At 40.5% G+C, this 13,342-nt stretch overlaps 1 protein-coding gene and 1 long non-coding RNA gene across 2 annotated transcripts; one reads left to right on the top strand and one right to left on the bottom strand.

The window, feature by feature from the left end:
- The first annotated feature begins 201 nt into the window (after positions 1-201).
- GJA1 (gap junction protein alpha 1) lies at positions 202-9,556 on the top strand. The gene is made up of 2 exons (XM_057368974.1): positions 202-475; positions 6,456-9,556. The coding sequence occupies exon 2, from the start codon at positions 6,472-6,474 to the stop codon at positions 7,615-7,617; it is 1,146 nt and encodes a 381-aa protein (XP_057224957.1). The 5' UTR covers positions 202-475; positions 6,456-6,471; the 3' UTR covers positions 7,618-9,556.
- A 1,097-nt stretch (positions 9,557-10,653) lies between these two features.
- On the bottom strand, positions 10,654-12,304 carry LOC130575219 (uncharacterized). Its single transcript, XR_008965528.1, has 3 exons — positions 11,806-12,304; positions 11,512-11,639; positions 10,654-10,892 (listed from the first exon to the last, which is right to left on the bottom strand). It is a non-coding gene; the product is annotated as an uncharacterized LOC130575219 (long non-coding RNA).
- Between the last annotated feature and the right edge of the window lie 1,038 nt (positions 12,305-13,342).

The raw sequence follows: 13,342 nt of genomic DNA, 5'->3' as shown, positions 1-13,342 counted from the left end.
CAGGCGAGCGCAGATCCGGTCACCGCGCCGCCCAGGTGCCCCAGTGACCGGGGGGTGTGGGGCGATTGCTCACTGCCCTTGTATTTGTTTTGTTACATCAGCAAGAGTGGCTTTCCACGCTCTCYGTCTTTCGGCGGGCTGGTTTTTGCTGTGCCTTCAATCCTCTCYCTCCTCCTCCCCCAGCTCTCCGCCCGCAGAGCGCCCCTCCTCCCGGGCTGCCTCCCCTCCCTCTCCCCTCCTCTCGCACAGTCAGAAAACTTTTTAAAAGCTCTCCCAGTGTTGCAAGTTAGAAAAAACTTTTACGAGGTATCAGCACTTTTCTTTCATTAGTGGGGAAGGAAGGATGAAAAATACRAAACAGCAGTAGACTTTTAAAGCTTAAATAGACAGGTCTGAGTGCCTGAACGTGCTCTTCCATTTTAGTTTAACCCTCCAAAGAAATACTCTGATCCGTTTTCACTGCTSATCAACAAGGGTAAGTTGAAAGTTTTGATTTTTCATTAATCTTTGTATCTCTTTTTTCCTTCCCTGAAAACATTTCTTTTCTTCTCTTTTCCCCCCCCCCCAAGAGTTCTGTGTTATTGTGCTGAGAGTTCAACTCGTTTGAAAACACATCTCTAAAAAATCCTAGATTCTCTTAAAGTGCTGAGTTCCAGCTTGGAGGAGTTCCTTGCTTTCTTTTGTCACACTTGTATAGATTTCTAGAAGTGCTACACTTTTACAACTTGCAGCCTTGTTCAAGCGAGGGAGGAACTGCGGCGAAGTTCAGAGTGCCGGACTTGTTGCTGGTGCTGCTGGAGGGAAATCGCTGCCCTCCGCTGCTCTCGGGCTAACTCAGCTCCTTCAGAGAAAAAGCCGAGGTGGCTTCGCTCTCCTCGGCTGGTACCAAAATTGCATCAGAAGTTAGCAGCAGGGAGACATTGCCCTGAGCGCATCCCATTCCTTCCCCACATGTTTTGCTTTCATATGGAAATCCTGATTGATSCCTGATAGCTGGAGCAGAGCAAAGTTCTTAATTAGGTGGCTTGTTAAATGCTGCAGCTACTGAAGTGTTGACTTTCACGTGGTCTTTCTGATAAGTTTTTTTCCCCTTTTCTTTTAAAATAGATGTGATAAAGTCCAGACATGCGTTTATGATTTTAACCTGGTTTGTATATAGTTACTCTGTTTTAGCAACCTCAGTGAGGGATTTTAGCGAAGGAATGTGGAATATCATGATACGCTTTACCACGTTGGCAATGTCTGTGAAAGTCTTGGGTAAATATAAATGAAAGTTGTCCAGGAAGGACTGTGCATAATCCCTATATGACACATTCCCTGTATATTACCTTGAAGACTTAATTGCCAAAATCCRGATGAAAAAAATACTTGAGTAGCATCTCTTAGAGGACTAAAATCCTTTTCAAGTTGTGAGACTTGGAGTGATTCCTTGTAGAAGTTGTTGTCTTCTCGCCACTAGTTAGAAWGCAGCACGAGGAGGGAGAAAAAAGAGCCTTCAGCTGAAAGACAGACGAAGCACAGTCTATCTTATCAAGTAACACACGAAACAAGAATATTGTGTGCTTATAAGCGTCCTCATGCTTTGCCTTGAGATAACCAGCAAGCCCCATGAAGCAGCATATTTCATCTGAGGATTTCCTTTTCATTTTTTTATGTGATACTTACTACAAAAACCCCTGGTAATGTGGACAAAAATGGGAAAAGGACACCTTTTGCCTGACATCCCTGTGTGTGTGTGTTGTGTATGCATAGGGAGTGAGTTAGAGGACTTGCGTGGAGCTTTCATCCTGCCATTTTTAACATCTGGACAGCACACTACGCTGCCGAATCTAAGCCTCTAGTCTTTGGGATGTTTACTGAAGTGTTTCCTTCAGAAACTTCAAAGCCAAACACTGGCGCTGACCCACGATACCTAACAGGCACTCAAATGGGAGAAAGGCGAGCAGCAGGCTGGGTTCAGGAGAGGGAAGAGAGGGATGGGCACAGGGATTTGATTTGCAACATAAAGCTGGATTCTTGTACACACAGGAGCTCAGACGGATTCAACCCTATAAAGTTATCTCAGCTCCCGTATTATGCAAGCCCAAAAGATTAATTTTATTTGTCTCTGCAATGAACCAAGGCCAAGGATTCCTGTGGGTATGGGGAAGGTTGGAGGACATTGAGCAATGCATCTGTTTCATTAGATATGTTGTTTTCTTTCCCCCAGTCTCTGGTGTCTCCTTCCCATGTTAAAGACTGAATTTGTCTCATGTGGAGACACCTGGGCTGTTGTTTGTGCCATTTATGTATTTAACATCCAGATTTCAAGATTCTCAAGGAGGAGCATCAGAGGGCCCAAGGCCCCCTCAGGGAATTCTGCGTTCCTTCCCTTAATTCCAAAGTGAGTCAGGAGAAGGACGAATCTGGACATTAAGACAGAAGGTAGACCTGACTTGTTCAACTAGAGAATGCCTAAGAAAATGCATATAGTTGCTGTTGCAAATATGTTTAAGAATAAAGTCAGGGGAGGGTACTATGTGGGAGAGGAGAGGCTGYGGGGTAGATCCGGCAGTGACTGACCACCAGCGGCACCGGCAGACAAAGGAAAAGCCCCGSTTGTGACACTTCAGATTCTGGTTACTGCAACCATTTTGTGCGTGACCTTTGTCTGGTGGATGAAAYGAGCTGAAGCTCATCTGCAGACCTATGTATGAGCTATACCTTCCCTAGGGAATGTCTGAAAGGCATTTGCTTATTTTTGTAAGGTTTTGGAAAAYTAGCCTTCCCTATTCCAACAGGTCTGAACCCAACGAGTTGTACATCTCAGCTGCTTTCTCTGCGATGCATGTTACATTTGGGAAATGCTCAAGCTGATTYATGGTCAGGGTCCAGAGCCTTCTCTTTTGTTGTCTGTGTGTGTGAGCACAAATAAAAAAGATGGRAAAGGTTGGAAAACCAAAGCTTTGGCTTGTTTCCCATTTGCTTCAGCTGCACGATCCCATTTTAGAGCCCTCTCTAACCCTTACTGTTCTTCCATCCACTAGCATGTGACCTTCTAACACTATAGTCAGACCTGGGACATTACCACAGCACTGAGTTTGCATTATTCTTCTTGGAAAATATGAACCAGATGACATGATGAATGCCGTCCATAAAAAATAGTTCTAGAATTTCTTAATTGTGGCTTACAAATCAAATGTCTTATATATGTGGTCATCCTAAACCCATGCAGATGAATGCTGTCAGATCTCTTGCTGCTCCATAGATTATTTTCCTGTCTTTACCCACACACAGTAGGACCTGGAAGAAATCCATCTTTTAAAGTCTGCTATATTTTCATGCTAGGCCAGCATTAGTCTGCCTCAGAGAAGGTTATGATCCTGTAAAGCATTAATCAGTAGGAACTCATGAAACACACGTACCCATCATCAGCCATATCCTTAAATTCCTGAAGTACTGAATTTGTATCATTTTAACAGGCCAGTCTGTGTCATTCACTGGACTCATTTAAGATATTTGGAAGTGTTAAAACAAGCTAAAGTTCAGAATGCTAAAGAGCTATTTTTAAAGGTTATCTGCCAACCATTTCAAACTACTTACAAAGCTAGAATACTTAAGTACCTGTTTGATACAAAACCTCTTTTTATACCTGGTAAACAGATTTGTAATCAGTTAATAAAACTGGCCTTTSAGTGCCCTGAAAGTAAACAAGTTAGATCCGATGAATGAATTTTCTCCACAACAAAGCAAAGTACTGTGTTTCATAAAGCAATGGAATCCACTTAAGAAAAGGAATAATATATTTGTGCCACCACAAGGTTATCTGATTAACAGTACAATGATTTGAATTGATGTGGGGTTTTTTATCACTGGCAAAGGCTAGCATGTAACTGATCTCTTTTTTTTAAAAAGTTGCTTTTCAGAACTATGTATGAGTAATTCAARCATGGAATGTTTCCTCCTGGAGTTTATATTGCCAGAGGACACAAATGAAACTTAGCAATTTTGCATGCTGAAGCAAATTAAAAAATAGGTAGTAAATTCTCCMAATATTGCAGGTGTGGGATTAAGTAGGTCAAAACTGAAGTAAATCATATTGCATTAATGAACCAGAGAGGAGTGTAATTAGAAAACAAACAACACATAACTGCCTAGAAATAACAYATCCTCTGTTTTCTTAATCAGGCTTTCAATCTGAAATAACATTTAGACAGTAAAAAAGTACGTTGAGTCTGRGGAAAGTCTGTTAACCCAATAGTTTCTAGTCACTGGAAAGCTAATTAAATCAAGAAGCTGTTATTTGAAAAAGGCTCCTTCTCTCCGCTTCCACTTGTAGGACATGGAGCAAATAGCTTGCCTTTAAAACAAACTTCATGTGTTGTATGGTTACAGGCTGTTCTCTGTTTTAACAATCCCAGCCTGAGGAGGAACGTGGTCACATTTCATTCCTGTTTTCCAGGGATCTCCGCACTTCTCTGCCTGATTCCTTCTCTTSTGCCCCAGCCCAAAAAGACAAACTCGCTTTTTCTGGGAAGGATGAAAGCTGAGGATGGCTGAGGGGATGTGTCAGAGACAAACATGTTTTATGTGCTCCTCCCAGCAGAGGCTTCCAGATTTAAAAGTCTGAAGCAGGCCTGATCCTTTGATGGGGCTTCATTCATGAGARGAGCCAATTACATGAGGAGGGGTCAGCAAGCTGCAGTGGGTGAACTTCAGAGCCAGCTGTTTAGGCAGATGGAGGAAATGGCCCTGGGGTATTTTTCAGGGGTTCAAAGATAATTGGCATCTCAGRGCTATCAGAGCGAGTACTTTAAACACTTGTCTCCCATTACACTCCCAGGCTCGGTGGCAGGAATGGTGTGTTTTTATTTGGCATCTATTGTTATGTTTGAGTTTGCCAGATTTATATTCTTGTCTTTCCAGTGACTCACTGCTTCTTGAAAGCAAATCTCCTTGGTGCTAAAATTTCCTATTTTATGAATTATCCAGCAAGCACTTTTTCTATAAATGACCTTCACTAGGGAATATATCCATGATGCAGTGGAGAGGAAATAATTTGGACATTATCAAAAGTGTTCATACCAGGAAGGGATTACTCAGCATCCATGGAACAAATATCTATGCCCAGCAGCATTCACATTAAAAGGGAAACATCACAATTTTTTTTTTTCCTTTTAAGTTCCTGATTTCACATGGTTTTTCATGCGGYGCAAGTTAAAATGCAACTCTTTTATGAGCAGATTGCCATTCTGCAAAAAGTTKATAAAAATCTATAGTGAATTTTGTTTTTCCTAGGAATCTAGAACATCAAGCAAACCATTTCACTTCTTTTATGTCATCCTGTGTATTTCCAGATATCCTGAGAAGCTGCCTGTGTCCCAGAAAAGCGCACTTTAAAACTCAAGTCAGGAAAGACAGTTTAAACTTGCAGTATTCAACACTTGGAATGCAAACTGCAAGCCAGGAGTYGCCTTACAAACAGAAAGAGCTTATTTACTTTTTTTTTTTTCTTGCTAAATCTTTTTTCCTTTCAAAACAAAGAGGKAATTTAAATACAAAAAGATGCAAATACGAACCTGAAACTCCAGTGAATTAAGCAAATCACAGATAAACAGGAAACCAGTTCCTCCAATATGGTAACATGATCTTAGCTGTGTTTCATGTATTTACTCTTTTTGGTTCTTTCATAAAACTAGAGGTAAAGAATTGCTTTGATCTTTGCAATGCAAATACTAATGTATAAGCTTAATTTAGACAGAAAATATTTTTTTCTGAAGTTGAGTAGAATAGCAGCTTKGCATCATTAGGAACTATGCTCTTAAATGTGTTACATGCTAGGAAGTGATAGGCAAGAGCTCAGTTTAATTGCTGTGTAGGAAAAATTGCATGTATTTTGCAATGGTAGAATTTTAGGTGTCTGAATCTCATATTAACTTAGGGTAACATATTGTACCTAGGTTATACTGKGGTTTTCTTTTTCAATATCTGAAAGAGTGAACATAAAAATTACACTGAATGATCACACTGGAACTGGGAAAACTTTCATATATTCCTAGCATATTTAGGCACTGCCACTACTCAGTTCCACACCCTGCTTCAGCTGTGTGTCACAGCTGCTTTCCACCTGAGGCAGGTTAGGTCATTTAACTGAGGCTGCCACCAATAAAGCTGAGCCAACTGCAGTAGTYACTGAGGGTTGTCATGGACTTCTTGAAAACTGGAGTGAAATTAGGAACTTTTCCATTATGCTCTGAAGCATTATATGCTACTGTCTCTTTTCGGTCTTCCTGACTTCCCACTTCACCTGTGTGCTAACTAAAACTCTGTTTTTTCTTCAGGTTGTGTAAAATACATTAATTACAACACAGCTGAAATCACTGCTCTATTAGCATGGTTCAGTGATTTAGTGTATCAAAGATATTAAAGCTCTGCCTTAACCCTGGCTCTTTCTTTTCCTTTTTGTCCTTGTTTAGCCAACATCCTGTGAAGATGGGTGATTGGAGTGCCTTGGGGAAACTTCTTGACAAGGTTCAAGCCTATTCTACAGCAGGAGGGAAAGTGTGGCTGTCTGTCCTCTTCATTTTCCGAATCCTGCTGCTGGGGACAGCAGTCGAATCTGCTTGGGGAGATGAACAGTCTGCATTCCGGTGTAACACTCAACAGCCTGGTTGYGAGAACGTCTGCTATGACAAGTCCTTCCCCATCTCCCACGTACGYTTTTGGGTTCTGCAGATCATATTTGTGTCTGTACCTACCCTTTTGTACCTGGCACACGTGTTCTACGTAATGAGGAAAGAAGAGAAGCTGAACAAAAGAGAAGAAGAGCTTAAGGTAGTGGCAAATGATGGTGTGAATGTGGATATGCATCTCAAGCAAATAGAAATTAAGAAATTCAAGTATGGGATTGAAGAGCATGGCAAAGTGAAGATGCGTGGGGGCCTGCTCCGTACTTATATCATCAGCATCCTGTTTAAATCTGTCTTCGAGGTGGCTTTCTTGCTGATTCAGTGGTACATTTATGGGTTTAGCCTGAACGCCATCTACACCTGTGAGCGAGACCCCTGCCCGCACAGAGTGGACTGTTTCCTCTCCCGTCCCACTGAGAAAACCATCTTCATCCTCTTCATGCTGGTGGTGTCCTTGGTGTCTCTTGCCTTGAACATCATTGAGCTTTTTTACGTCTTCTTCAAGGGCGTCAAGGATCGCGTGAAAGGGAAAACCGACCCCTACTCCCACAGCGGCGCCATGAGCCCTTCCAAGGACTGTGGCTCCCCCAAATATGCTTATTACAATGGCTGCTCGTCACCCACCGCCCCCTTGTCTCCCATGTCTCCCCCGGGGTACAAGCTCGTTACCGGAGACAGGAACAATTCCTCCTGTCGCAACTACAATAAGCAAGCCAGCGAGCAAAACTGGGCCAACTACAGCGCGGAGCAGAACAGAATGGGGCAGGCTGGCAGCACCATCTCCAACTCACATGCCCAGCCCTTCGACTTCTCCGATGAGCACCAGAACACGAAAAAGCTGGCTTCGGGACACGAGCTGCAGCCCCTGACCATTGTGGACCAGAGGCCTCCCAGCAGAGCCAGCAGCCGAGCCAGCAGCAGGCCTCGACCTGACGACCTGGAGATCTAAGCTTCTTGCTGCAGTACTTGCTCAACTATGAAACGGCGTGCGTTGGAAGATGCCGCCAGTGCTGATCTTGTTCCAGTGGAGGTGGTACTTAACAATCTCAAGCGGGAGATTTTAACATTCATTAAAATAAAAAAAAAAATAAGAGAAAAAGCAAAACAAACGAGCGAACAAACTTTTAAAATACTTGCTGGTTCTTTTGGGGGGTGTGGGGTTGGTGTGGGGTGGTACAGTACACATTGATATTTAATGTAGCTGGTTTAAAGAATTTAAATACTAAAAAAAAAGGAGAAAAGATAGGTAGTACTAAGGTAAAGGGCTGTTTTTCTAGAAAGGCTGTAAATATCTGAGTGTATGTGTATGTGTGTACTATCCTGTTTCTAAAGAATCTTCTGTAATACTAAAACCCAATAATAACTGAACTCACATTTGTCAGGGTGAAGTGCTACCTGAAGATGAAAACATTTTTCCTATTCAACATGCAAAAAAGTCCAGGATTGCCTCTGATCATTTCCCTGTCAAGAACATTCCATTCTTAGAAAGTGCACTTTGAAGGTAAACTTTCCTACACGGTCCTCCAGGTTGTTGGAAGGCTCCTGTGAGGACGATTTACACTCTTTGAGTCGTTCAATTCAAATTTCAGGCATGGCCCACCAAGAAATAYTTTGGTCACCTGCTCTTCCAGCCCTTCATGCAGGTGTATTTTGTGATGTGCGTAAATGGGATGGCTCCACGCACGTGGAACCGGCAACGACAGAGTCTTGCCCGCAGCAATACTTGTGTCCTGCTCCTCATGGAGGGTCTCTTTAGTATTATACGAAACACAGTTTGCTGCCACTTGCAGATTTAAGCATCAAGACAAACAAGCAACTGCCTTTAGTGAATTTTGTCACACCTTTATGTATACTAAGGGTGTACGTATGTGTGTGTGGATGTGGAGGGAAAGGTATACACAAAACACCCTCGGAAGCATAGGCTGAGAAATAAACGCACACAGGTTACTTGCAGTTGACACTTTCTCATGGATGTTGTGAAGATGTGGGCCACTATGGTGTTTACATTCTCTGGTTCCTTCAATGTAAGTGAAGCACATGTCGTTATATTTTTGTAATTCTATAAAATATTTTCCATGTATCCTAAATGGATGCTCTTTTAAAAATAAATAAATAAAAAAAAAATCTAAAGGGCCTAATCCTGGATGTCTTGCTCTGGAAAATCTCTCTTTAGAGTTGTTGGGAGTTTTGCCTCAACAAAGTCTGCAGGATCAAGCCCAAGATGTAGCGAACCATGTTCTTGCTGGCATGAATGATTTTCTTTTGTAGAAGTTAGGGGTGGAAAAGACCCATTAGGTCATCTRGCCAATTTCCCTGATAGGTAATAATGATGCTTGAATGATAGAAGATGTAGTACTGTAAGCAAGCTTTAGTCTTTTATGTGAGAAACTTAGAAGAAGTGCTTTGTGCTGGATTAATAATAAAATATGCCTACATGGCTTTTGCAGTAACTGGTATTTTTCTTGTTCTAAATATTCACATTTGCTGAACTGCAATGTCCACTGAGTTTGACAGTTAGGTCTTTCTAGATGGCTCTAGCAACTTTAGTGTTTACAGTTAGATTATGTTTGAAATGCAAGTGAAGTTGAAAGGATTTTTAAAGAGTACAATTCTAGCTAATTTATTTGAAATATATGCTAAAGAAATCTACCAGTTTCTTCAAATGCGTAGCCTCTTAGCTGAACACAGATTGACCAAGGAAAGACATAGCTTGGTTTCATTTTGCAGCATCACAGATAAATTGTTTCATTTAATACATTATATTAATTTGTTTGACATTCCATGTTAAACTACTGTTGTCTTCAACTTCATTGCATGTATGCAACCATAGTTTGTCGGATCATGTTGTCTGGAGAACATTAGTCAATAAAGTTTTAATTTAGTATAAATACATTTTCTAATTGTCTTTTACTGTTTCATATGTCCATATATATCTTTTGTTTTCAGTCTGATAGTCCAAACTCATTCCTTCCATGTTCATTTTTCCCCAGTCACTCTGCATTTCAGAAGCATCCTTTATTTAATCCATCTGGATTTACTTTGAACTGAATTCCACAGGGCCACATTCAGACACCCTCACAACACTGGAAAAACAAGCATTGTCTGYCACTCCTGGAACAATGTTCAGCATGAACAAATCTTGCCGTGAGTCTCAGAAAATACATATTTATTTGCAAAGGATTGTAAAAAATGATAGTACTAGAATACTGTCCCATAATTTTCCAAGCAATTTTTATAAATTACATAGATTCAATATTATGAAATCATTGCCTCTAGTTTGCATTTCCTCATGTAATTGGATTGCTTGAGAGATGGTCAGTTTCAGCTTCTGAAGTTAAAATATCATTCCTTCAAAGTCAATAGGAGAAAGATACCGATTTTTATAAGGCTGGGATTTTGCATACTGCCTCTCCTTCATCCTTTAGGACCCCATCACTAATTAAGTTATACAGTGCTTGCCTTTTCAGCATTGGACTCTAAATGCAAGGTGGTTCAACTCCTATTTTTATTTGAAAAATCAAAATAYAATGGTCATGTGATTATCATACAAGTTTCTACTTTCAAATTTGCATGTTATTTTAAGTCTCAATTTTTTCACTTAGTAAAGATGGGGGAAAAGCAGGGCAGTGGTAGTGGATTTACAGCTCTGAGAGATACTACTCAAGCACCAGCACAARGAATGACTCCTTGAAGTTTTCCTTAAATAATAACAATGAGTCATATTTAAGCTGGCTTGTCCTAGTTGGGCTGTACAAACGGAAGGGCATTCCAAGCATTTTGTAAGGATCATGCCCTTGGAAAGGTGGACACTGAAGCATTCAGAGAAGGGCTCACCCTGAGATAAAATGTAGTGTCTCTTAGACAGGCTGATTGCCAGGTATGTCCTATGAGGCATCTTGAAATAATTTAGTGCTTCAGTACCAAGGCTCTCTGAGTGATTTTTTTGGTGATAATGCATGTGTGTGCATGTGTAGGGTAAGGACATTCCAAAGACCATTTCTCCCACTGAGATTTATTTCCGTGGAGTGCATTTATTACACACTTCAAAGTCATCACAGTGACATAATTTTGTGTGCCATTTATGCAGATCTTTATGTGCTTTCTCCCAGTGCATTCCTGCAGCAGCATTTRCTTTGCCTGCAGATGACGAAAACAAGGTGTGATACCGTGCTAGCACACACTTCTCAGCCTTTGTAGAAGGATTTGTTAGATATTGATTTCAAACTGGAAAACATGCAAAAATACACATCTCTGAAGGCAATTACAACAAAAACATAAATCCCAAATTCACATCCTGTTAATTATTTTTAAATTGTGTTTATGTTTTGTGTAGCAGTATTTTGCAAAAAAGAYAAATCATCTTAAGGCCTCCACCCTGTCCCAGTAATGTGAACTTTTTTTACAGAGTAAAGTTAGAAGGAAAAGTTACAGACAGCCTAAAATCTATATGCATATCACATAATTTCACAATGTTTTAAATACAGTGAGCACATAYTGAGGGTTATTTCCTAATTTAGAAATTAAATTTCCATACTTAAAGTGGAAACTACAGTAACAGTTTGAGAAACAGAACAAATTATGTGAGTGAACCTGTTGCACCCGCAGAAATTCTTCATTTTTAAGCAATTTGTGTCACTGGTCCAGAACCACATCTCCCAGGYCTGCAGTATTTCTGCTACTCAGTGGTACCACACTGACTCAACTGTGAGCTACCATCATGATGCATTTCCCTCAAATTTTCTCTACAGCTTGTTATTGATTAAAACAGAGGAAGAAAAAAAAAAAAAAAGAGTGATGTAAGGAGTAGAGTTTTTCAGGTCAGATGTGGGAGTTTTGAAGTTACCTTGACTGCAGAGTTCTGGGTATGTCAGATAAAAACCTCCTCCAKTTTTGGTGGTGGCTGTTTCTATTCCACAGAGACAGAACTACTTTTAATTCTTCTTGTARTTCCTCCATGATTACCACTGTTCCCTTTTCAAGAATTTAAACAAAATAGGGCAGAAAATAGGATTTATCTTTCTCCTGTAGAACTTTTTCTTTCTATTTATTCCTAATCCAAACCTAGCAGGACTGAGCCGTCTAGTGRTCTTGACATACATTCTTTTATGCACTGTATTATTCAAATAGTCAGATTTACCATAATCTCCTTGAAGAGGTTTTGCCTTCTCATGTTGTTCACTCCAGCCATTTGCAGCTAGATCTGCCAGAGGACTCAGATGACAGAGGTGGGGGTGCACAGCCCTTGAGGATTTCTTTGGCAAAAATCCAATCCTTTGATGATACAGAGTAAAGTCAGAAGCAAGTCTGAGAAATCACTACCTAGATGTATYATCTGCCTCAGTTCTGTGAAACGATTTGAGGGTCCTCCATCTTATTYTAACTTACTCTAACATAATGGTTCCAACAACATGGGGCTGTAAAATCAGCTCTGCAAAGAGATGACTGCCTTTCCCTGACTTWAGTCATGTGCTTTTGACTGTGCCCAAGGACATATTCACACCCAGACTCTGTCAGTCCTGGAAAGTGTGTCAGATGTAAATTATATGATGCTAGCACATCACTAGATTGAAACAGGAAGAGCTTATTGGTTCCTGTTCCTATTTAAAAGGTATTTTGATAGACACAAATAGAAAAAAAAAAAAGAATGCTTGTCTTAAGCCTGTCTTAAATACATCCTAATCAAGAACCCAGTGAAGCAATACAGATGATGTGGATGTAAACATATTAAGCATTATCAATGGATACTATGAATATAAACAGTTTAAATAGATCCAGCTAGTCAGTAATTTGGTAAAACCAGCCTCCTCTGAAATGGCTGCCCTCACTCTTCCCTCCTGGTAGCCAAAATGCTGCATCCGGCTTACTGGCTTGCTGGCATTCGCAATGCAAAAGCACCTTGGACAAAGACAGACACGTTTTTACGGCGCTCATTTTGCATTAGCTTCTTTGAAGTGCTGGAGAAGCTGAGTGCTGGGAGCTGGAAGCAGGGAATTTGGGACAGTCTGTACTGGGTTAGTAATACACCATCAGGGGAGTCAGCCAGGGGAGTCACTGGTGAAAAAATAATGGCTTTATGGTGATTGTGGACTCTCCTGTCACTTAAAAGGTCTCTGCTGCTATGCTGTGGAAATTTGCATAACAAAATGAGACATGTGAGCTTAGACCAGTAAAAAGGGAAAATGTTCAGACATTTAAATTGCTCCTTGAAACAAGCCTAAACCACAGTTACATGCTTCCCATTGGAACTGACAGAAAACCCTCACATGAGTTCCAGGATTTCAGTCATTTAAATCAAWGCAGAAATTCTTTTCAACATCAAACATAAACAGATTGGACCCAKAAAGATATATTATGACATCTAATTTTCATTGATATAACTGCAGGGGGAAAGCTGATGAGTATAAGCTACTAAATCTTGGGTGGTGASTACTTAAATATGTGTAATCATACTATTTCCTCATGCTGTCTTTTTACCGTAACTTGGTCTAGAGGCAAATTTATGAAAAGTAGTCTAAAGGTTTGTGTTTTTTACCAAGAGACATGAATTCTGTAAATGTAATAAAATACATTTATGTGGTGTCCACGTCAAATTTATGCAGGATTATGTAATGGAGTGTGGAGTACTCTATAACTTGCATCTAACTCTGGGTTAGACAATTGAGGAGTGAAATCTT

The sequence above is a fragment of the Malurus melanocephalus genome, unplaced genomic scaffold, assembly GCF_030028575.1.
Source record: "Malurus melanocephalus ecotype Western Australia unplaced genomic scaffold, MMel_1.1 scaffold_100, whole genome shotgun sequence".
Taxonomy (NCBI): Eukaryota; Metazoa; Chordata; class Aves; order Passeriformes; family Maluridae; genus Malurus; species Malurus melanocephalus.
This window is presented reverse-complemented; position numbering and strand designations above follow the sequence as displayed.